General features: G+C 43.7%; 1 protein-coding gene across 1 annotated transcript in view; it reads left to right on the top strand.

Annotated features, from left to right (window-relative positions):
* Positions 1 to 24932, top strand: part of exd3 (exonuclease 3'-5' domain containing 3) — a 159704-nt gene that overhangs the window by 60325 nt on the left and 74447 nt on the right. The window contains exons 15-19 of the mRNA XM_084325329.1: positions 1894 to 2080; positions 2413 to 2582; positions 4873 to 5088; positions 6023 to 6076; positions 8217 to 8348. Of these exons, the coding sequence (XP_084181455.1) occupies positions 1894 to 2080; positions 2413 to 2582; positions 4873 to 5088; positions 6023 to 6076; positions 8217 to 8348 (759 nt within the window). The remainder of the gene's footprint in view (positions 1 to 1893; positions 2081 to 2412; positions 2583 to 4872; positions 5089 to 6022; positions 6077 to 8216; positions 8349 to 24932) is intronic.

The following is a 24932-nucleotide window of genomic DNA, read 5'->3' as shown; positions in this document are numbered from 1 at the left end:
TTACATTTGTCACATATACGATATGCAAATATACAGTACTGTTACCCAGAGATCCTAACAGTAAATATATACATATGATGAGGAGGAGACTGTACATTAGGAGGGGGTGGGTCGGTGGTAAAAAATATATACAAACGGTGGGGAGGAGACTGTCCATTGTTGTTGTGGCATAATTGTGAAACGTGTTTAGTCCCTTGTTTGTATGATAACAAGCCGTTTAGTTCATGGTTCAAAGTAATGAACCTGCTGCTGAATCCCTCATTCACGCCTTCATCTCCTCCCGCCTGGACTATTGCAACTCCCTCCTCACTGGTATCACCTCCCGCTCCCTCCATAAACTGCAAATGGTCCAAAATTCAGCCGCCCGCCTCCTCACTAACACCCGGTCCCGTGAGCACATCACTCCTGTCCTCCACTCTCTCCACTGGCTCCCGATCAAACACTGCATAAACTTTAAAACACTACTCCTCACCTTCAAAGCCCTCCACAGCCTGGCCCCCCCCTACCTGACTGATCTCCTTCTTCCCTACCGCCCCACCCGCTCCCTCCGGTCCTCCTCCACTGCCTCCCTCACTGTCCCGACATCCAAACTCAAAAACTTTGGAGATCGGGCCTTCTCTCGTACTGCACCCCGACTCTGGAACTCCCTCCCCCAGTCCATCAGAGACTCCCCTACACTCTCCACCTTCAAAGCTCGCCTCAAAACCCACCTGTTCTCCCTTGCCTTCAACCCCCCCCCACCCATAACCCCCCCCCCCCCCCCCCATAATAATATTATTATTATTATTATTATTAATGGGAAAAGGGTGCTAGCTCGCCATCAATCAGAAGCTAGCCACAAGACTTGCATTCACGCTCTCCAGCACACAGCCTCCCTGCCTGGCACAACAACCACAACAGTAGGGTCAATACTCTATAGTCACAGTCAGGACAGTAGGCTCTACAAGTAGGCTCCCTTAAAACGCTAACGCTATTAAAAAAGAAATACAGTTGAGGTTAACATAAGAATAACTTGGCCTGAAAAAAAGTTCACTCAGGAGAATTTCTTTTGCTTTAATCCCTGGCTAAAAACCTTAACTAATGTTAGCTACTAACTCTTAACTAAGCTAACCTGCTAACGCTAACTACTGTAAGCTATCCCTGGGAACACTCAGAGGCATACTGAGGGAAGGGGCATCTCTCTCTCTTCTGAACCTATTTAATTCAAAAGGAAGATATTGATGGACAGTAGCTATATAGTATATAGCTCAGCTGCTGTAACAGAATTATTTAATTATTTGTGATTATTTACATTTCAATAGCGTTTAAATTATAATGAATTAAAGAATTGTATAAAGAATTGTCCATGTTCTGTCATCTATTAATATATTCCATTACCTTTCCTATCTGTATCTGTATCGAAGTCAAAATGTTGGTATCGTGACAACACTACAACATACAAAAGCAGCTTGACAACCAAAATCCTTTGCGTGTAGTAGGCATGGGCCAATGTGTGATTTTGGTGGTATGTGCTATTGCACAGATGTTTGTCCCTTAGTATGCACATGCACAGTATAATATGCATGTAATAAATAGTTTGTTAATAAACTCTGTGTTACTTGAACATTTTTCACTGTGCTCCTACATTTCTTTGTGTGCTCCTAAATTTCTTTGTGTGCTCCTAAATTGTTTTGCCCTGATGTAGATGTAGACACTGTTACCATAGCATCAACCTACACCCAACAGGTAAACAGGAAGTTAAGTGAGCCAGGGGAAAATATACAATAAAAAGTATCTGGACAACAAGAGGTTGCCAGGTAATCAGTACAAACATGATGAGACGTCTGCTTGTACAACGTTGCCCAACAGTGTTACCCAAAAGGGTTGATCCCCCCATGTGTGTCCTCTCTCCAGGTGCAGCGTAGTGGAGTCCGCAGGGGGGGCAGAAGTCCTAGAGGGGTGTTGGTGGGAAAGGACGCCCCGGCAGAGAAAGGCCTGAGTCTGATGGTTCAGCAGGTTCTGGGTCTACCTCTGGACAAGATGGAACAACTGTCCAACTGGGACAGACGCCCGCTACGCACCAGCCAGATACGATACTCAGGTGGGTGAGAGAGAGAGAGAGGGAGGGAGAGAGAGAGAGAGAGATCTATCTGTACTGTACTGATCTATGTTCGATTTGTATATTTGTTTTAACACCGACTTTGGCAATGTAAAAGTATGTTTCCCATGTCAATAAAGCCCCTTTGAATTGAATTGAGAGAGGGGGGCGGGAGAGAGAGACTACAAGAGAGTGTGTATATACGCGATGGTGGGAAAGAGAAGAGAGAGACATAGACTTAATGGTCTCTCCTCTTATTAAAATATAAATGTATTTCCAACATGCTTCCATATCTATTTACCTCTCTCTCTCTCTCCCCCCTTCCTTCCTTCCAGCGGCGGATGCCTACTGTCTGCTGGACATCTACACTGCCCTCTCCAGCGACCCAGCATGCTTTGGGCTGCCAGCGGACCTGCTCTCTGTCCGGTCCAACCAATCACAGAAGAGCAAAGAGCAGAAAAAGCAGAAGGAGAAAGCAGCCAAACGGATCAAACAACCCAAAGAGGTCAGGGGTCAAATACCACATCGCCACGGCAACATCGCTGCCGACGTTGTTGTCTGTTTATATGAGCAGGGTTATCGTGGCAACAGTGCTACTTTGAAGTCGAGGCTTCTGCAAATGATAAATGATGGAAAGTCATCATTTCTCCTCAAGGCCAGAGCACAAAAAGATAAGGAGGAACTTGAGGAAACAGACAGTCTCTTCCTCTTGTCCTTGTCGTCTCTTCCTCTTGTCCTTGTCGTCTCTTCCTCTTGTCCTTGGTGTCTCTTCAGACACAGAGACAGGAAGGAGGGGGATTCCTCCGATGAGAGAAAACAATGTAGAGAGAAACCAACTTGCTACTTGAGCCAAGAGCTGTTTCCTTTCACTCTCAGCCCATGTAATGAAGAACGTATACATGTTAGTGCACTGTAACCTATACATGTTAGTGCACTGTAACCTATACATGTTAGTGCACTGTAACCTATACATGTTAGTGCACTGTAACCTATACATGTTAGTGCACTGTAACCTATACATGTTAGTGCACTGTAACCTATACATGTTAGTGCACTGTAACCTATACATGTTAGTGCACTGTAACCTATACATGTTAGTGCACTGTAACCTATACATGTTAGTGCACTGTAACCTATACATGTTAGTGCACTGTAACCTATACATGTTAGTGCACTGTAACCTATACATGTTAGAGCACTGTAACCTATACATGTTAGTGCACTGTAACCTATACATGTTAGTGCACTGTAACCTATACATGTTAGTGCACTGTAACCTATACATGTTAGTGCACTGTAACCTATACATGTTAGTGCACTGTAACCTATACATGTTAGTGCACTGTAACCTATACATGTAGTGCACTGTAACCTATACATGTTAGTGCACTGTAACCTATACATGTTAGTGCACTGTAACCTATACATGTTAGTGCACTGTAACCTATACATGTTAGTGCACTGTAACCTATACATGTTAGTGCACTGTAACCTATACATGTTAGTGCACTGTAACCTATACATGTTAGTGCACTGTAACCTATACATGTTCATGTCTATGCATTTGATTTGATTTGAAATATTTATTTTGAACATGTAAATACAAACAAAATAAAACAAAAATGAATCATTAATCTCTAGCAATGAAATAAAAAAATATATAAAAAAGAGAACGACTAAATGTACATGTTCAAAAAGTTATATTACATGTTAGTGCACTGTATCGTATGCATGTTAGTGCACTGTATCGTATGCATGTTAGTGCACTGTATCGTATGCATGTTAGTGCACTGTATCGTATGCATGTTAGTGCACTGTATCGTATGCATGTTAGTGCACTCTCTTGTAACCACATATGCATTAGGCAAAAATGGGGCTAGTTTTGCATAACACACCTGACGATTGCATACCCAAAGTAATTAGCGATTTATTGTATATTATATTATGAGTCTGGTCTCTTTTGAAAGGAAACATTCTGATCTTTCTTCCACAACAAGGAAGAATCTCTCTGAGTGCTAAGGAAATAGAGTTACAGAGGTTTCAACACACTGAAGTAAAAGTTTTGTGTACTCACATTTCTGATTACTTGTTGCCAGCTGCCTGTTTTTGGGTTCCAGCTGAGAGGTAGGAGCTGGAAAACATAACGGTTCCATAGCCTGAAGTCTTATCTACAGTACAGGTCCAAAGTGTATAACAATCCCACTGAAATGTGTGTTTTACAAAGGTTTTTGTAATGTGTGTACCGGCGTTAATTCGCCATGATTAACGCCAGAATTTCATTGGCTACAAAGGTGGTCAATCATTCTCGCCATCAGAGGTGACTGGTCCGTTCAGGACCCGGCCAAACCGGACGTGGTCACTGTCCGAACGCTTGTCAAATGACGCTCGTCAGATGTTTCTTCGTATAACTCGAGACTGGAATCATGCAATAGGTCGAGTAGGGTGGCGATCGAAAGGCGGCAAATTCAAATTTCCAACAATGTTTTTGGTTGATCAGCAAAAACGCAGCCCGGAGCCGGCAGACGAGGGCAAAACGCTGCGACGTGCGCAAGCGTCTGCGACAGCCCGCCGTTGGGCCGTCCTATGCTTAAGTGGTTAAATACTTTTAAAAGTGAGTGCCTTCAAGAATTCTTGGCACTCTTAACTAAATGTGAACAAAAAAGGCTGTGAAGAAATGTCATTGTTTATCGGCTTGATCTTACGCTCAAAAACACGAGAGACATCCAACCTTTTAATTGAGTTGAAATTTTCCAATCAAGCAAAAAAAGGAAAATAAATGTATTCTGTTCATCCAGGAACACCAGCGGGATCCAGGGGGCCTCGCCTCATCCAGTGGCCCAGAGAAGAGCCCCCTGGGTGGGGACAGCGTGTGCGAGCGTCCCCCCATGGCCCCTCAGCAGTTGCGGGTGGTGTGTGATAACATGCTGCAGGGCCTGGGCCGGCACCTCCGCTGTCTAGGGGTGGACGTTGTCATGCTGGGGAACACCGATGATCACAGAGTAGCAGCCCAGGTGAGGAGCGTGTGTGTGTGGGGGGGGGGGGGGCTCACATGTGGTCGGTACATTTAGTGGTGTTATAGAAAAGATCTAGATCTTTTCAGTCGAAATCCATTACTAGGGGAACAGTGTAGGCATACTTCTCCAACGAGAGACTGGTAAATTGGTGTCTTATTACTGGATCTTATAAACAGATCTTATTGATCTGTTTATTTCGCAGTAAAACAGTAATATACTTTTCCAACATTTTACCAATTCTACCGCAGCACAGAAATTGGGACATTTTATTTCTAAAGTAGTTACTCGTGGTTACAAGCAACCATGTTGGAAGAAAGACAACTGCACAAACATTCTGTGCAAGGCCTCTGTTGATCCCAAAACCTGATGCACACACACACACACACACACACACACACACACACACACACACACACACACACACACACACACACACACACACACACACACACACTAACGCACCCACAGATATGCACAGACGCACACAAACACTCTGTCTTTTCCCACGGGCTGCGAAGCCGTCGGCGGTGAGTGACGTGAGGTATTGTGGTGACGTGAGGTATTGTGCTGACACAAAGTGGAGCAGTCGAGGACTGTCTGTGTGTGAGACACAAGAAAAGCACTGTTAATGTTACTGTATCAGCCTGAGGAATCTGCCTGTCTGATACTGTGGTGAGCTGAACAAAACTCATCTATGTATGTGAAATCCCTGCACACACACACACACACACACACACACACACACACACACACACACACACACACACACACACACACACACACACACACTTCTTAAATACTTTTATCTGAATACACAGTACACAGGTCACACATAGATAGGATGAACATATTGTTTGTGGTTTTGAACCTTTGACAGCATCTCATGTGGTACAGAAACCGTGATTTTGAAATGTTTCTTTGTCTCTCTCAGCTGGCCCTGGCGGAGAGCCGAGTCATCCTGACCTGCGGACAGCCCTACCAGTCTGTAAGTGTTCTCTCTCACTACCAGCCCTACCAGTCTGTAAGTGTTCTCTCTCACTACCAGCCCTACCAGTCTGTAAGTGTTCTCTCTCACTACCAGCCCTACCAGTCTGTAAGTGTTCTCTCTCACTACCAGCCCTACCAGTCTGTAAGTGTTCTCTCTCACTACCAGCCCTACCAGTCTGTAAGTGTTCACTCTCTCTCACTACCAGCCCTACCAGTCTGTAAGTGTTCTCTCTCACTACCAGCCCTACCAGTCTGTAAGTGTTCACTCTCAGTACCAGCCCTACCAGTCTGTAAGTGTTCACTCTCAGTACCAGCCCTACCAGTCTGTAAGTGTTCACTCTCAGTACCAGCCCTACCAGTCTGTAAGTGTTCACTCTCACTACCAGCCCTACCAGTCTGTAAGTGTTCACTCTCAGTACCAGCCCTACCAGTCTGTAAGTGTTCTCTCTCACTACCAGCCGTACCAGTCTGTAAGTGTTAATCTCTCACTACCAGCCCTACCAGTCTGTAAGTGTTCACTCTCAGTACCAGTCTGTAAGTGTTCACTCTCAGTACCAGCCCTACCAGTCTGTAAGTGTTCACTCTCACTACCAGCCCTACCAGTCTGTAAGTGTTCTCTCTCACTACCAGCCCTACCAGTCTGTAAGTGTTCACTCTCAGTACCAGTCTGTAAGTGTTCACTCTCTGTACCAGTCTGTAAGTGTTCACTAGTACCAGTCTGTAAGTAGTACCAGTCTGTAAGTGTTCACTAGTACCAGTCTGTAAGTGTTCACTCTCTGTACCAGTCTGTAAGTGTTCACTAGTACCAGTCTGTAAGTGTTCACTCTCTGTACCAGTCTGTAAGTGTTCACTCTCTGTACCAGTCTGTAAGTGTTCACTCTCAGTACCAGTCTGTAAGTGTTCACTCTCTGTACCAGTCTGTAAGTGTTCACTCTCTGTACCAGTCTGTAAGTGTTCACTCTCTGTACCAGTCTGTAAGTGTTCACTAGTACCAGTCTGTAAGTGTTCACTCTCTGTACCAGTCTGTAAGTGTTCACTCTCTGTACCAGTCTGTAAGTGTTCACTCTCTGTACCAGTCTGTAAGTGTTCACTAGTACCAGTCTGTAAGTGTTCACTCTCTGTACCAGTCTGTAAGTGTTCACTCTCAGTACCAGTCTGTAAGTGTTCACTCTCTGTACCAGTCTGTAAGTGTTCACTAGTACCAGTCTGTAAGTGTTCACTCTCAGTACCAGTCTGTAAGTGTTCACTCTCTGTACCAGTCTGTAAGTGTTCACTCTCAGTACCAGTCTGTAAGTGTTCACTCTCTGTACCAGTCTGTAAGTGTTCACTCTCTGTACCAGTCTGTAAGTGTTCACTAGTACCAGTCTGTAAGTGTTCACTAGTACCAGTCTGTAAGTGTTCACTCTCTGTACCAGTCTGTAAGTGTTCACTAGTACCAGTCTGTAAGTGTTCACTCTCTGTACCAGTCTGTAAGTGTTCACTAGTACCAGTCTGTAAGTGTTCACTCTCTGTACCAGTCTGTAAGTGTTCACTAGTACCAGTCTGTAAGTGTTCACTCTCTGTACCAGTCTGTAAGTGTTCACTCTCTGTACCAGTCTGTAAGTGTTCACTAGTACCAGTCTGTAAGTGTTCACTCTCTGTACCAGTCTGTAAGTGTTCACTAGTACCAGTCTGTAAGTGTTCACTAGTACCAGTCTGTAAGTGTTCACTCTCTGTACCAGTCTGTAAGTGTTCACTAGTACCAGTCTGTAAGTGTTCACTAGTACCAGTCTGTAAGTGTTCACTCTCTGTACCAGTCTGTAAGTGTTCACTAGTACCAGTCTGTAAGTGTTCACTCTCTGTACCAGTCTGTAAGTGTTCACTAGTACCAGGCGGTTGGATTGCTCGGGGGCACAGAGGGGTGAACAGTCCATAGGGCGGTGGGCTGGGCTGGCGGGTGCGTGTAACTGTGTGTTTGTGGGTGATGGTGACGGTGGAAGGGGTATAGTTCATGATTGATAAGGCAGTGTTTGTTTCTGGTGTTAGTTTCTGTTTAATTTTCTCTCTCTCACACACACGTTATGTGTGTGCGTGTGTGCATGCATGCGTATGTACATGTGTGTACTGTTGAGGCACATAATATTTGTGTGTGTGTGTAGTTGCGGTCTCAGGTGGGTGAGGGTCGCTGTCTGTTCCTGGACTGTTCAGAGAAGGCCAGAGACCAGGCTGTCAGAGTCCTGCATCACTTCAACGTCCAGCCAACAGCCAGAGACATCTTCAGCCGCTGCCAGGTACTGTGTGTGTGTGTGTGTGTGTGTGTGTGTGTGTGTGTGTGTGTGCAGGCACGTGCACACATAGAGGCCAAGGGGTGCTTGAGCACCTGCCTTTTTGAGCCTCATCAAAAAAGTGATTTTTTTTTTTTTTTTAACGCTTATATAGACTGCCCTTCCAACTGAAAAATGTCAGGATAGAATCAAAATATTAGGTAAAGAGAGAGATGCCCCATATTCCATTGCAGTTTGCACGGCCTCCTCAGCGTGCCTCTCCGCGGACCTATATATTTTATGCATAGCGTGGGTGGTGATGATGATGATGATGATGATAGAAACCGCTGTGGCGCATACAGTTGAATGCTGGTATTACACTCATTGAGGGACACGAAGAAGTCAAGTCCGATGGGATTTGGGAATCTCAAATACAAATCGGGATTGGAATAAAAAATGCATTTATATGAAACAATACAGAATATACAGCACTTCTTGGGGTCTGTAGGGTAAGCACTTATTCCCTCCCCCCTGAACATTTATGGAGATGTATGGGCCTTTTAAATCAGTGATAAAAGTGTCTTTCAAGGAAAAGTGAGCTCCTGCACTGATTATTATAGTTCAATATTCAATATTTGATCACCAAAACCCCCCAAAAAGCATAAAAAGGGGGCCCCCCGCCCGAAAAGGGCCCTTAAAAATTGCGCTTGCGCGCTATGCGCGCTCTGTTAATATATAAATATATACACACAAGTGTAGTGCCCTTTTCAGCCTTTGAGCACCTGCCCCTCTAAAGTCCTGTGCACGTCCCTGTGTGTGTGCGCATGTGCATGCATGTATATGTGTGTGTGCATGTGTGCATTCACGTGTGTGTGTGTGTGTGCATGTGTGCGTTCACGTGTGTGTGTGTGTACTGCCTTTACCTCGATGGGGCTGAAGGTACATACACTATGTTTCATTATTATATCGTATCATGATATCATATATGAGTGGCTGATTGTTTGTGGTTCACTAAACGCTACACCTTGCCTTCCTTCCGGAGACATTTATTGACATAAACACTACAGTGTAGGGTTAAGTAACTCAGTGTGGGAACTGATGTCACACATGTCGCTCTGCTGATTCTAACTCTCACTTCCCCGTTTCTCATGTGAATCTCGTCCTGCCGCTAACAGTCGCGCTAAAGGCACAATGCACCAGACACACACACACACACACACGCACACACACACACACACACACACACACACACACACACACACACACACACACACACACACACAGTCTCACTCACTCATACACACACACACACACACACACACACACACACACACACACACACACACACACACACACACACACACACACACACACACACACACACACACACACACACACACACACACACACACACACACACACACACACACACACACACACACACACACACACACACGAGTTGCGCTCTGTGCATCGGGGAAAAAGCTCCGGCAGAGATATCTTGTAACGTGGATCAAGATACACACTTGAGTGTATGGCAGCGTTTCCGTTAGCCGGCAATTACCGGTATTTGACCGGCAAAATCTGTTGAAGTCCGACATATTTAATCTCTCCGGTCATAGTGTCCGGTGAAAATAGTTCCCTCTGGGCACAGTTTGATTATTTGAATTGTATTTGGATGGGCTGGAGTTGGGTGGCCTATGCGATGAACGAAACAATCATTGCGTTTGTTGTCGTTGCTTCGCTCAGCGAGAGCTTGCTGCTGGATTTGCGGAAGGCATGCAGCTGCAGACCCACAGAACCCACCAGCTTTGCTGGCACAGTGCGGTCCCCAGACCTGGAAAGCTGCTCTGCGGGTCTGCAGCTGGATGCTTCTTGCAAACTAACTGCGGCCGGCTCGCGCTGATAACAGCTTTCATTGTTGGACTGGCTGCTTGGTGGAGCAACGATGAAACGAATGTAATGAATCATTCGTCGCATGGGCTATTTAATTTTGGCCTGTTTTGGTACGGTTCGGGTGGTCAAGTTGTGCTTGGAGGGAGTTGTTTTCACCGGACATTATGACCAGCACCAAGTCGTTGGGAGGTGGAGATATACATCACGCAAACCCACGATAATGTTGCCGTCTCTCTCTGCAAAATGTCTCAGTTCTTCGCTTGATATAATTAATACAAATGTCCAATATAACGGAATTCGTTAGCTCATAAAAATGTGATTATAACAGACTGCTGTTTAGTGTCGGACCGACTGCCCACATACGCGGTCTATTTTATTTCAAGTCAGCAGCAGCACGGAGTATCAAGGGACTTATTTTATTTGGAATATATCAATGACTGTATACGCAAAAGTAGCCTATAGTTTTAAGTAATAATATTATAAATCTACATGCCTTGAGGATGACATTCTTTATTCAATTGTTTTAAAGCTCAATAAACTATGACCGGAATTAATCTCATTTGTCCGGTAGATTGAAATCTTGCAGGTCACGGAGACCGGCAACAATTTTTTCTAACGGAAACCCTGGTGTATGGGATCGCTTTCGAGAGGCAATAATCGATATGCTTTCGGCGTTTATTGCGTCATACAAACGGAAAATGGATCTAGCAGATCGACATCAAATAATTGGAATATTTTTTCACCAGACGAAAGAGGAATCTAACGTTATTTCCAGCTCGATTGGCCATTTATTTCATTGCAATCTATCCGATCGACGTATGGTGTCGTACAAAAGAAAGCCGTTAGTGACAATCAAGGAATCATAAACGACCCCCCCCCCCTTTCCTTCACGCATGATTGAGCATAATGTATAGCGATCATATGCATTTGAATTTTTTAATATAGCGTGTATAGGAATGAAACGCCAATCGATTATGTGTAATACGCGTCGGGCCTATAACGCACATTCTAGGAATTACTGCTATACAGTCTAAAAACATACTTATATTCTCGACGGTACTAACACGACAATGTATGAATGAAAAATATAACGTTCCCACATCCGGAACGATAGATACCCGATGTTGAATGGGCCATAGTAATGTCGATATAGCTATAATATTTAAAAAGGTATAGCCCTGCAAAGAAGGTGAGCCACTCCATAGGGTTACAGCACTGGCAGAGAGTGGTATAAGGGCTTGTGTCCATAGCGGATGTTTTTTTCAAGGCGGACCGCTTTGAAAAGCAAAAAAAAAAAGCTCAGAGCGTTTTCCTGAGTCTTGCGACTGCCGCGGCTCCGCCACTTCCTCGATGTTGATTGGTTGGTCGAAAAAAGTTACATTGATGAGCGCGCTCCTTTCCAAAAGTTGAACTAGTTTCAACTTTAGGCGCTGGGAGCGCTCCGCCCAAAAACGCTGCCGCCGAGAGCGCTAAAACGCGAGGCACGGCGCTGGGAAAAGGAGCGCGCCTGTCGCACCTGTAGCATAGAAATGAATGACAGAAAGGAGCTGACAACTCATAAAACGTCCGCTATGGACACGAGCCCTAAGATGGGCATACTGCATGGCGCAGAATGTGTTAATATGTCAATTGTAAGAAGTGGTTAGGGTAGGAAGTTCTTTGTAAATCTGTTTGGTTTGTATAAATACATGACAACACGGTTTAAATTGAGTCATGTTAAGGGTTGTCTTCACTTCGGGGGCGTGTCTGTCCCCTATATGCCTAGGGCATCTTTATTTTTAATTTTTTTATTGATATTTTTCCCCCTCCTTTTTCCTCCGATTTTCTCCCATCCCAATGTTAGTCGTTATGCCAATTCCCAATCCCCTTCCTGGTCGCTGCGCACTTACCCCCCACAGTCGGTCTGGGAGAGTGGAGGCTATCATGTGCTTCCTCCGACACACGTCTAGCCAATCAACCGCTTCTTTTCACCTGGCAGCGCGGACTCTCACTGAGAGCGTGTAACGTGTGGAAGGATCACACTACCGCCCTTAGATCCTATCCGCGCTTAGCAGGCGCCCCGACCGAACTGTAGGAGTCGCTGTTTACAACGACCCGGACCCACCCCGCCAGCTTCTCCCACCCTCTAATACTGCCAATTGTATTAGTGTGAACGGCCAGCCAAGCTGGTGACAACCCCGGAGCTGTGAGCTGGATTCGAACAGGCGAATCCAGCGTCTCCGGGGTTGGTGACGAACGCAATCTCCGTTACGCCACCTGACCGCCTCGCCTAGGTCATCTTTCTTACATTTTGGTGCTCATCAACAGACAAATTCATCTTTGCATGTGTTTCTTAGCGTTTGTTTTAACCTGCGTGGAGTACAAGGTGGGTGGGGTTAACTGCATCAGGACAATTCAGAAATAGGAATCTGAGGTCAGTTGTTATCCTAAATGCCTTCCTGTGACTGTCCTCCTAACCTTCTGGCACTCGTTATATTGTCCTGTGTGTCAGATCCCACCCACCTGGCGCCTAATGTAGGTTAAACCCTTTTACTGCCACACTACATAAGGTTAACCCTTTACTATCACACTACAGAACCGTCTGTAGTGTGATAGTAAAGGGTTAACCTTCTGTAGTGTGGTAGTGAAAGGGTTAACCCTCTGTAGTGCGGCAGTGAAAGGGTTAAAGGAAACGGACCATAACAAGTATCTGCAGATACTATAATATATAGTAATATATATTATAGTAATATATTATATTTTATATTTTTATATTATATTATAGTAAATAATATTATTTGCCCCCAGGCCTGGTGCTCTTTCATGAATGTTGTGATTGGCTAAACCTTTACCCACCTTGTGGTAAAGGGGAGGATTGCATACGTTCAGAAAGATCCTTAACTCTTAATTGGCTAGCTGGCCTTTGTGTTGACATCTCTGGAGTAAAGAAGTCATTTAGTCAGTTGACCAATCATTATTATTACTGGTTTTAGCTACCTGTGGAGTCCTTCATGGGTGGCTGTTTACATAGACCTGGGTGTCCCTGTGTGTGAGTGAGTGTGTTTACATGTGCGTGTGTGCATGTGAGACAAGACAACATCTATAGCCTGGATGTTCTAGCTTACTCCCAGCTAGGGGGTCCCAAGTGTGTCAACATACAACACTGTGTGTGTGTTCCAAAATGTTTCAACCTGGACCACCTTGATGTTAACATTACATTCTTGATGATGATCTCTCATTGTGGTGGACAAGCAAACACACACAGTCACACACGTATGTTTACTCCGGCCAAAATATGTGACACTGCATTGTCTTAGATTCATTCCCTAGGCCCAAATTTTACCCAATACATGCCTAAACCTACCATAACCCTAACCACTAACCTGAAAATCAGCTGTTCCCCCAATTGGTAACAGATTGTGTTTTTGTGCCATATACACACACGCGCACACGCACACACACACACACGCACACACACACACACACACACACACACATACTTTGTCTAGGGGACCGCTGGTTAAATGGTCATTGTTTGTTGTTCAGTGTGAAGTCCATGTGTGGGGGAAATTACTGTGATGTTTATTGGAGGAAGAGGGGCCAAATGGGGCTCATTTACTCACAACCTTTTAACAGCAGTTTTTATCTTAGATTGATCCTCTTGTTTAAATTTTTTAAGGTCCAAATTTCATAGAAATTTTTTCAGAAATGGGTGATTAACACTTTCTGCGCCAACAACAAGTTTACTCGTTATTGGCCGCCAGCGGTCGCCAACAAGTAAACTCGTTATTTGGTCCGTTTTTCTTTTTTCCGATTTTAATATTCTATTCAATGTCACAAACCTGTATGTTGCCGCTAAAAGGCACACTGGGACCCCGAGGGTGCAGTACTGGCCAGATCCTGCCAGGTGGCAGTATCGAGAGTGCAGTAAACCCTGTTCCAGACCCTGTGTTACACTCAAATCCCTCCGGGCGCTAAATTTAGACGGAGCTGAGTAGATCGCTTCATCCGACCACTTTGAAACGCATCTGGCACACTCGATCCATAAGTTGTGCCAAATTATGTCCGGGACCAGATGGACACCAATACTGGAAATCGCGATCAGACAATCAAACAAAAGAATATTATTTTTGGAATACCCCCGACCAAAGGTAAGGACTATCTGACATCAATTTCAGCTTGATGATCCAAACAAAGCATTAAAAAAACGACCCCCCCCCCCCTTTCATGCATTCATGATGAAACATAATACCTATTATATGCATTTGATTTGGAAATAGTAGCCTGTCCAGGCAAGAAACGCCAATGCTTATAGTAGAATACACGTAGCGCCCTATAACTCTGCTTTTCATGAATTATCCCGGATCACTCCTAAACTATACTTATATTCACCACGGGATAACGCGCAAACGTATGCATGAAAAAGATTATCTCTTTTTTCCTTGTTCGATGGAAGAAAGTCACTGTCAAATGACTATAGTATTGTCTCCATAGCTATTATAGAATATATATATAGCTCTACAAACAAGGTGACGCACTCCTATCTTTAAAACCTGTTAAGCCTTAAGGTTGGGGGTGGTAATGCCCCGGGAGTCGGGGGTGGTAATGTGTACTTTTGCGTACTTTGGGGCACGCCTCACATATCGGCATGTAACTCGAGAACCGCTGAACGGATTTTGTCACCTGAAAGGGCAATCGACAGGCAACAAATAGGGCTTTAATTCTATCTATATATTGTACCCGAGCCACTAGAGGTCGGCAAAGAATCGTCCACATGTGGGCCCTTGGATGTTAAGAGGTCAATGTTTTTAAATATTTTTTTTTGTAGCCAAGAGTAAAGACCATAACCCTATCAAAAACAGTAGTCTGTGTATATTTTCATTTTACAGATGTTTTATATGTTTTATCGGAAATACAAATTTATCGGAAAATGCTAATTATCGTAAGAACCGCAAGAAATTACTAAATCCAGATTCAACCCTGCCATTGGAAAGAGGAGCATTTTCCCTATCCATAAATGTATGATTTGGCCATAATAAGGTCAAGGTCAAATGTGAATTTATAATTAAAGTTGATTATCATTAATTACTGTATCTACAAATCCTTCTGTTTAATCATCTTCCCGCGGTTCATTTGCTTAGATTTTTTGTACACATGATCTCAATACGGTGGTGAATGAGCTCAGTGAGCATTTATCAGAAAGTTTAAAAAAAAAAAAATATCCACTTTTTTCTCCCATTTTCTATTTTTTCTCCCATCCCAATTTCGTATCATCCAATTCAATCTCCCCATGTCTCGAACGCTGTTTCTTGCCTCCCACAAGCCGGCTGCAATGTGGACTAAGTCATACATAGCACGAGTCCGCTCCGATACTCGAGGTAACAGCAGTCGCATCTTTTCACCTGCGCGGCGCGATCTTGAAGGCGTCAGGGGTCTGCGCTTTGGAGGGGCGCCGCCACCATCGCTTCCTGATTCTACTGCGCAGGCGCATCAACCGACCTGTAGGAGTCGCTGTCCAGAACGCCCGATCCCCACCCATCAGTTTCCCACCCCCTAATACTGCCAATGTGTATTAGTACGGACGACCAGCTAAACTGAAAGCAATGTGGAGCGCTGGGCTCGAACAGGCGAACCCAGCATCTCCAGTATTCGTGGTGAGCGCCTTGCCCACTGCACCACGTAGCCGCCAAAAAAAAAAAAAAAAATTGAGCATCATCTAAATCATAATTAATCATAATTAATTTATTCATTACAATTTACTCAGCCTAGTAACAGACACAATATTTCTGACACTGGAAATACATACCCCCAGGTCCCTAGATGTTCCTATACCAAGAACATGCAAATTGACCTTGCAGAAGTGGAGCAATCTTCCATTTACTTAGGCATGTACCTTTAGGCGAAAACGGTCTACAGATTAACAGGTTAAAGCCTGGCGTAGCTAGAACGGGCCCCGGCTAATCCCTGGCGCTGAATGAGTTAAGAGCGATTTTGGTAAACTGTGTAAAAATAAAAAAAGTTCTCCAGTATTCCATTTCCTCATTGACAGCAATGCATTCGGTGTGTTTTTCACTTCCTGTTTTCGCTCGTCAATTCTCACCTAGGTCCCTGAATCGCACAACCCCAGTTGGGGTATCATTGGAAAGCTACACTCATTGGCTACAACCATGTCCAATCATTTTCGCGAATCAGCGAATGATTGACAGTTCTAGAGCCTCGGGAGTCCGGGGTGGTAATCTGACACTTGCATGTACAAAGTCACACACCTGACATATCGGCATGTAACTCGAGAACCGCTGAACGGATTTGGCCGGGTTAGGTGGCATTCGAAGGGCAACACAATTAGGGCTTTAATTCTATATTCTATGTTTTATAAAAAAAATGCAGACCCAAGCCGCTAGACGCTCGCAAAGTGCCGTGTCGTGCCGGTGGGCACATCGTCCTAAAGAGGGCCCGGATACGGGCCGTTGCATGTTAACTGGTAACCCCCCCCCCCCCCCCCCCCCACTCACATTATTTTATTTTCCATATGCATTTGCATGTACTGCATTTATTTATTTATTTTGAGTGCTTTATTATTTCAACGATATTGTTTTCTCGTCAAAAGGTTTGAGGTTGATGTCTTTTAGTCCAGCGTTCCTTTACATTTAATGCTTTTCATGCAGTTTTCGTTGAGGCCTCCAGGTCTATGTAAGTAACTTTAACAACGTATTATTATATTGTATACGCTACGACCCGGGTGGAGCAAAACGTAAAACGTAGTTTCAGTCCTGTTTAGGTTCTGTAGTGTGAAAGGAATAGGAGCAACATATTGTATAGTAAAGGGATGCACTGAAACAGGTGTTAAATATCAGCCCAGCACCAGACCAAGTGTCTGAGCCTCTCTAATAACATTACATGATACCAAGAGTAATAGCCATTCTGACAGTCATAGAATTACGTTAGAGGAAACATAAATTTCATTGTGCGTTATATTGTGCGTTAAGAGGAAAATGGATTATATTGTGTGTTAAGAGGAAAATGTATTTGATTGTGTGTTAAAGGTCCCCTATCTTATAAATGGCATTTTCCAGTGGTTTGCATTGTTTTCTAACAATGTGGGGTTGTACCAACACTGACTAGATGTGAAATCTCTACCCAGTCCCGTTTCTTCAGTTCAGCTGAGACAACCCCCCCCCCCCCCCCCCCCCCCCCCACTGAAGCGGGCCATTCTGATTTGACTCGCTCGCTGACGTGAATAGGCGCTGATCTGCCACTGCCCGCCCACAATCAACTGTGATACGTTTATATGAGCAGCGAGTGGAAATAATGCGGAAGCGGTTTTGACAGCAGAGACCTTCAGCTGTTCCACTCTCAGCACTTCCTCAAAAGTGTTGACAACATAGCTCCAGAGTGCTTATAAATCCCAGCTTTGTACCCTGCGCTGTTTTTATGTGCAATGAAAACTGCAATGCTTATAAATAGGGCTGTCAGTTTATCGTGTTAATTAGATTAATTAATTACACAGCAAATTATCGCGTTATGAAAATTAACTCAAAATGTATTACAATTTTTTTTATAATATTTTTTTTGTATCATCTCATTTGTATCTCATAATAATGTAGAATACCCATTTACAGAGTTTTTTTTTTTAATATGGTCCATTTGTATGTTCTTGGTATCTGATTCTAGGGACATCTATGAATCTCAGGGAATGTATTCCCATTTCCCAGTGTCAGAAATACTGTGGGCTAGATCCACAAAGAATGGATTGCACGGTGCAAGTTGCACCCTTACTTAAAATTCATTATGAATTGAAAATGGGGGACCCTGATGTAAACAAGACGAAAGTCTTTCTCTGGTCTGCATCCCCTTAACAATTGTGTGTATTGAGCCGTACTGTATTGTACCCATTCTGCAATCTGTTAATAACATTTTCATTCAATCAATCAATCTGCGCGGTGATTGATTGAATGAAAATCTTATTTTGAGTAAATTGTAGAACCAAATGAGAATATCAATAATTTTTTTTTATCTTTGACTGTGAATAACACCATGCTCAAATTTACCAGACCTGAAAAATTTAACCAAATTAATAGATGGAAGATGATTAAACAGAAGGTTTTGTAGATGCAGTACTGAATTCTGCCATCGGGACACTTTTTTTTTTGGAAATATGATTATAGAATATCAGGCATAAAATGGTTATGCGATTAAAATGTGATTAATTCGATTAATTAATTACAAATCCTGTAATTAATTATATAAATTTTTTTAATCGCCTGACAGCACTACTTATAAATAAGGGCAATGCACTCTTGTAACGTTAGCCGCTAGCTAGCCAACCCAATCACACACAGAGAAGCAGCCTCACTAGATAAAATGGGTGGGAGGGATTCGGGGACTCAGGGGAGGGGGGGGGGTGGGACTCTCGCTCTCTCTCATATGTGTGACTAGGCATGGTGTTCAGGGTCATGTTGAGGGATCTTCAAAAAAATATTCTTTTTACATATTATGAAAGTACAGATTCATACCTTCAAAATAAGCCTTCACTTGAACATTTTGGTGGGATACTTTTCAAGCTACTTCCTATGCCGGAAGGCATAGGGGGCGGTATTTGCCATTTTGCGAGCTCAGACCCAAACATCGCCAAATTGAGATCGCCAAATGATTGACGGAGCTAGAGCCCCCGGAGGTCGGGGTGGTAATGTGTACTTTGGACGCACGCCTCACATATCGCCATGTAATTCGAGAACCGCTGAACGGATGTGAGCCCACATGTGGGCCCTTGGATGTTAAGAGGTTTTCATTTACATTTTTTTAGCCAAGAGTAAAGACCATAACACTATAAAAACAGCAGTCAAAGTGTATATTTTCATTTTTACCGATGTTTTGTAAGATTTACCGAAAATAAGAATTTATCGGAAAAATGCTAATTATATCTCTTTTATCGTAAAACCGTGAGGAAATGACTAAATCCAGATTTAACCCTGCCATTGGAAAGAGGAGCATTTCCCCTATCCATAGATGTATGATTTGGCCATAATAAGGTCACGGTCAAGTTCAAGGTCAAATATGAATTTATAATTAAAATCGATTATCATTTATTACTGTATCTACAAATCCTTTATCCTTTATTAATTTGCTTAGATTTTTTGTACACTTGATCTCAATAAGGTGGTGAATGAGATCATGGAGCGTAATCTCTTTGTTACAATTGTAACATGGTGTTATTCACCGGCACAGATGCAAAAAAATATCATCATTTATATTCTCCTTTTTTTCATTACAATTTACTCAAGCCTAGTAACAGACACACTATTTCTGACACTGGGAATACATAGATGTTCCCTAGATGTTCCTAGATACCAAGAACATGCAAATTGACCTTGTAGAAGTGGAGCAATCTTCCATTTACTTAGGCATGTACCTTTAGGCGACGTCTCTGAAAATAGGGCTACAGCTTAAGAGGAAAATGGATTATATTTTGCGTTAATAAGAGGAAAATGGATTATATTTTGCGTTAGGAGGAAAATGGATTATATTGTGTCAAATGACCCCAAACAGATGACGTAGAGTTTGTAACTTGAGTCTGTTTTGTTAGAACAAGTCTATACTGTTCAGTAACAGTGGTGGATCAGACTGGTGCTGGGTGTTGGCAGATAGCCCACTTAGAATGAGACAGATATATGGTATGGTTATTTATCTCCAGAGATTCTTGGGATGGAAGTGGTATCAGTGCGTCCCTAGTCTTGCAGTGTGAAAAGGGTGGAGAGCCACATACATTTCAGAAAGCAGTTTGATACTCGGCCTCTGGGCAGAAGAGTCACATAGAGTTTAGGATGCGAGTGATGGAATGTTGGTGTGTGTGTGTGTGTTGTGGGGGGGGGGGGGGTCACCCCAGGGGCCAGGGGTGTGTGTGTATGTTCATGGCCCACCCAGGCAAAGTTAACCCTTTCTTATCTCTTTATTTGTTGCGGGTGGGGTTGTCTCTCCGAGTTGTTCTCTTTCTTTCTTTCTTTCTTTCTTTCTTTCTTTCTTTCTTTCTTTCTTTCTTTCTTTCTTTCTTTCTTTCTTTCTTTCTTTCTTTCTTTCTTTCTTTCTTTCTTACATACACACACACCGTTGGCAAGAAGCATAAGGACAGGGTCTTGAAGCAGTTAAAATGAAGCATAAGGAGAGGGTCTTGAAGCAGGTAAAATGAAGCATAAGGAGAGGGTCTTGAAGCAGATAAAATTAAGCATAAGGGGAGGGTCTTGACTTGAAGCAGGTAAAAGTAAGCATAAGGAGAGGGTCTTGAAGCAGGTAAAATTAAGCATAGGGAAGGGTTTGAAGCAGGTATAATGAGGCGTGTGTGTGCACACGCGTGTGTGTGTCTGTCTCTCTCTCCCTCTCTCTCTCTCTCTCTCTCTCTCTCTCTCTCTCTCTCTCTCTCTCTCTCTCTCAGGCTTTCTGGATGAAGGGACTCTGGCTTGTGTGTGTTTTCTTTCATGGATATCAAAGTATTTAATCTACAACCTTTGGTCATGACAGCAATAAGAAAGGCTTTAGGGGGCTTTCTCACTCAACATCAGGGTCGAATCAGCTCCGTGCCGTCCTCATTCCGAGTTCCGTGCCGAACTCCCCCCCCCCCCTCTCCCCCCTCTAGTTTGTGTACACACTTCAGTCTTGGTGCGCTCTGGGTTTTGTTTACGGTTTGCGTTTTGAGCTTGTAAGCTTGCCGTAGTCGATGATGTCACGCTCGAAATGTAAACACAGGAAGTGTTAACACGGAGACTGGAGAATGGATGCTGATATAAAGAAACAAATAACTAATAAATATGAAGTTATATTTGAACCTCTGTTGTCAAAAATGACTAAATGTAAGCCTTGTCAATATAACCCACCCCATTTTATCACGAATGGATGGTGTTGTAGAGTCCGCTTTTGAGCGTTTTAACGATAGCGCTAAGCTAACGGCTAAACGCTAGTTAGCTTAGCCTTTACTAGTAACATTGCTGCATCGATTATATGCATTATATTGAATGTCATTGATCTACTGGTCGACCATGGCCGACTGGTTGGGCACCACTGGTCTAATAGAAATAAATGCATTCGAACAAGAAAGTATAGTATACAGCAATGGCTAACGGCTAACGCTAGTTAGCTAGCCTGTTCAGAAGCTAACATTATCCCATCGCTTGTGGCAATTATATTGCATGTCATTGATCTACTGGTCGACCATGGCCGACTGGTTGGGCACCACTGGTCTAATAGAAATAAATGCATTCAAACAATGTATAGACATAGCAATGGCAAACAAAATTGCCAGGCCTAACCCCACTAGTGCGCACCTGAGACCACCTATTTCATCGGTCCAGGTTCAGCGCCCCCGGGGACGAATCAGCGGGGGGCGGGGACGGGAGACAGCGTTCTCACTCAGACAGACACACCCTTTTCTGATGCGAGCCGGGTCTGATTCGACACAGAGCAGTGAGTGAGAAAGGGCCCTTAGTCTCTTCACCCCAATGCTAGCCATACACTAACAATACACTAAACGATTTCTGATGTGATTTTTCGGAAGTAGATCAAACATCTTCACTGTAGAAGGAACTTCACCACAGTATTACTGAGGGGTTAACTCATCACCATGCTGGCTTAGGCCATGGTTACACTTACAACGTTTCATTTTCGAATTATTTCGTTTGCATGTCCAAGTTAAAAGGCAACACCGTTTTGGCAGGCAATTTCGTTTTCCTAACGGCAACGCTCAAAGGGGGTTTTCATTTTGAAAACTCGCTAGCAACAGTGCCATGTAATATGCGCAAGCCAGATACGGAGCCGTTCACGCCCAACGCCCATGCGCACTAGACACGACGTCCGCGTGCCCTTGATATGACAGATGATGATATCACAGAACGCTGCTAGAACAAGACGCAAATATTATTGCTCAAGATGTAAAATACACTAGTGAGCAGGGGAGGCACTAGTGAGCAACGCATGGAGGACAACCTGTCACTTTCAAACATTCTATCCGCTATTAACACTTTCTGCGCCAAAAACGTCGTACAACGGATTTCAAGTTCATGCGAATTCTGCCAGATCACGGCGTACAACGTTATTTTGATCATATTTCATATTTTCGCCATGGTATTCATATTTCCCTCACGGAGGCTGGTCTGATGCTGTGGAACTCGGCACAACTCTGCAACGCTTCAATACTGCCACCTGGTGGATGATCGGCGAGTTGCCAAACCGGAAATGCTGGTTGGATATCATGCGTCTCCTAAATACGTCCGGCCACTCGCTTATCGTTGCGGGACTCAAGACACACGTCTATGTGTAGCGATCGCTGCCATAACTCAATAATCGACATGATTTGGGCTGTTATTATTATTATACAAACCGGAAATGGGATCTTTTTGCTCCAGTGTCATCGCCCAACGGTAAGAGGAGGCTGACGTTACTTTCAGCCTGTTTGTTTATTATTATCCATACAAACTGCTCTGATCTATATATCACCCATACTACATGAAGCATTTAACGACGATCACGGAATTATAATGGTACACACAGCGGTTAGTTTAGCACACACACCGGAACACACACGCATGCATTGTCTCTTTAGGATCGCAGATGCGATTTGTCTCTGCGATTAACCCATCCCGTCGTCCTTCCCCCCAAGGGCAGCCGGGAGCAGACAGGCGTCAACTGGAGCCGCGCCAGGGGACCAATCCAAGTGCTCCTGTCCGTCTTCGTCAAGGACGCCACAGCGTTAGCGATCTGTTGTTGTGCATGTTTTTCCATTGGGTTTATCTTATCAGGGGGGAAACCCTTGCGAGCACGGGGAGAACATGCAAACTCCACACAGAAAGGCCTGGGAGATACCCCACCTGGGTACCTGGCATCATGGAAACCTGGTCCCCAAGCGGGAATCGAACCCTGGACCTTCTTGCTGTGAGGCGACAGTGTTAACCACTACACCACCGTGGATATAAGCGTGGCAGTTTATGTGTTAATAAGATGAACAGCTGCATGAACGAACAAAGCCTGTTTTAGAAGCCTATAGCCAACGTTCGAGACAAACTGTTCTGAAGGTCCAGATTAATGATTAGACTTAAGTCAAAAACACACGGCAGGCCACGGATAATAAACTATCGATTTATATGGAATTCGTTAAACGTATCCGTTGTCTTACTTATTATCATGATGATGATGATGATATCACAGAACACTGCTCGAACAAGATGCAAATATTATTGCTCAAGATGTAAAATACGCATAAAAGATAGCCACTTATAATATTCTGAGAAGATAATTCATCTGTATCGCAACCGAGTCACGGATTTTGTCGAGGCAGGTAGCATTATGTCGGGAAAAATGAAATGAAATAAAGAAACGAAGTTTAGCCTATTCAATTGTTTTAGAAGCCTATAGCCAATGTTCGAGACAAACTGTTCTGAAGGTCCAGATTAATGATTAGACTTAAGTCAAAAAGACACGGCAGGATAATAAACTTATTTATATGGAATTCGTTAAACGTATCCGTTGTCTTACTTAGTTAAAACGAAGTTAAAACGAAGTTTAGCCTATTGAATTGTTTTAGAAGCCTATAGCCAATGCCTGCGTGTAACATTGAGTGTTGCATGCCAATTAAAGACCTCTGCGACAGGTCCTGCATTATTATACACACGCGCACTCTGTGCTCTCGAGCTCTCTCTGTCTGGCTTGTGCACGCGACAAATAGCTCCTGCGCATACACGAGACAAACAACGTCTAACTTGCCTGCCAATACACAACGTTCTGAAAAGCTAAATGAAATGAAATCGTTTTGGCTTTAACACTTTAAGTGCCGAAAACGTGTTTAGGCGTCCTTCCCCGCCATGCTCAAGTTGCCGAGGACGCCGTAACTCGTCTTTAATATCAATATTTCAAAAATCTGTGATCGGAATCATATTTTCCATCCGCAGCCTTCACACACAGTTCTGAGCTCATGTATAAGCAGCTCATGACAGGCTAAAAAGGAAAGGTGATAAGGTGATGTACTTGTTTCAACTAATGGGAGAGTCTAGTTGAGAGAGAAAGGAGCTTTGGGCAGGTGACGGACAGTGGCCTCAGTTGGACAGATTCACTCACAGGTGTCAAGTTCGCCTCTCATGCTGATCATCCTGGATGAGTCGTACTAACAAGTGAATGACAGCTGACCATCCTGGATGAGTCAGTACTAACAAGTGAATGATGGCTGACCGTCCTGGATGAGTCAGTACTAACAAGTGAATGATGGCTGACCGTCCTGGATGAGTCGGTACTAACAAGTGAATGATGGCTGACCGTCCTGGATGAGTCTGTACTAACAAGTGAATGATGGCTGACCGTCCTGGATGAGTCAGTACTAACAAGTGAATGATGGCTGACCGTCCTGGATGAGTCTGTACTAACAAGTGAATGATGGCTGACCATCCTGGATGAGTCGGTACTAACAAGTGAATGACAGCTGACCAATGAGCAAAAGATATTGGAACAAATATCAAGATTTGTATCAAGAAGGCTACTGATCATTATTGATAGGCCTCCATTTCAATTCTATAATGAATTCCATAAGGATACGAGTAAATAATGGCACCTAACCAGACAATATGGAAAATGGTCACGAGAGGCGCTTGACTTATCCAACCTTTCCTCAGTCATGAATATTACCAGTAAAATAGGCTCAAATCACAGATTCCCTTTTATGTTTCCCTTTGTTTGCAGCATAAATTAATAATTCAGTATTCAATT

This window comes from Notolepis coatsorum (assembly GCF_963971535.1).
Source record: "Notolepis coatsorum genome assembly, chromosome: 11".
In the NCBI taxonomy this organism is placed as follows: Eukaryota; Metazoa; Chordata; class Actinopteri; order Aulopiformes; family Paralepididae; genus Notolepis; species Notolepis coatsorum.
Note: the sequence above shows the minus strand (reverse complement) of the source record. Positions and strands in the feature narration are given on the sequence as shown.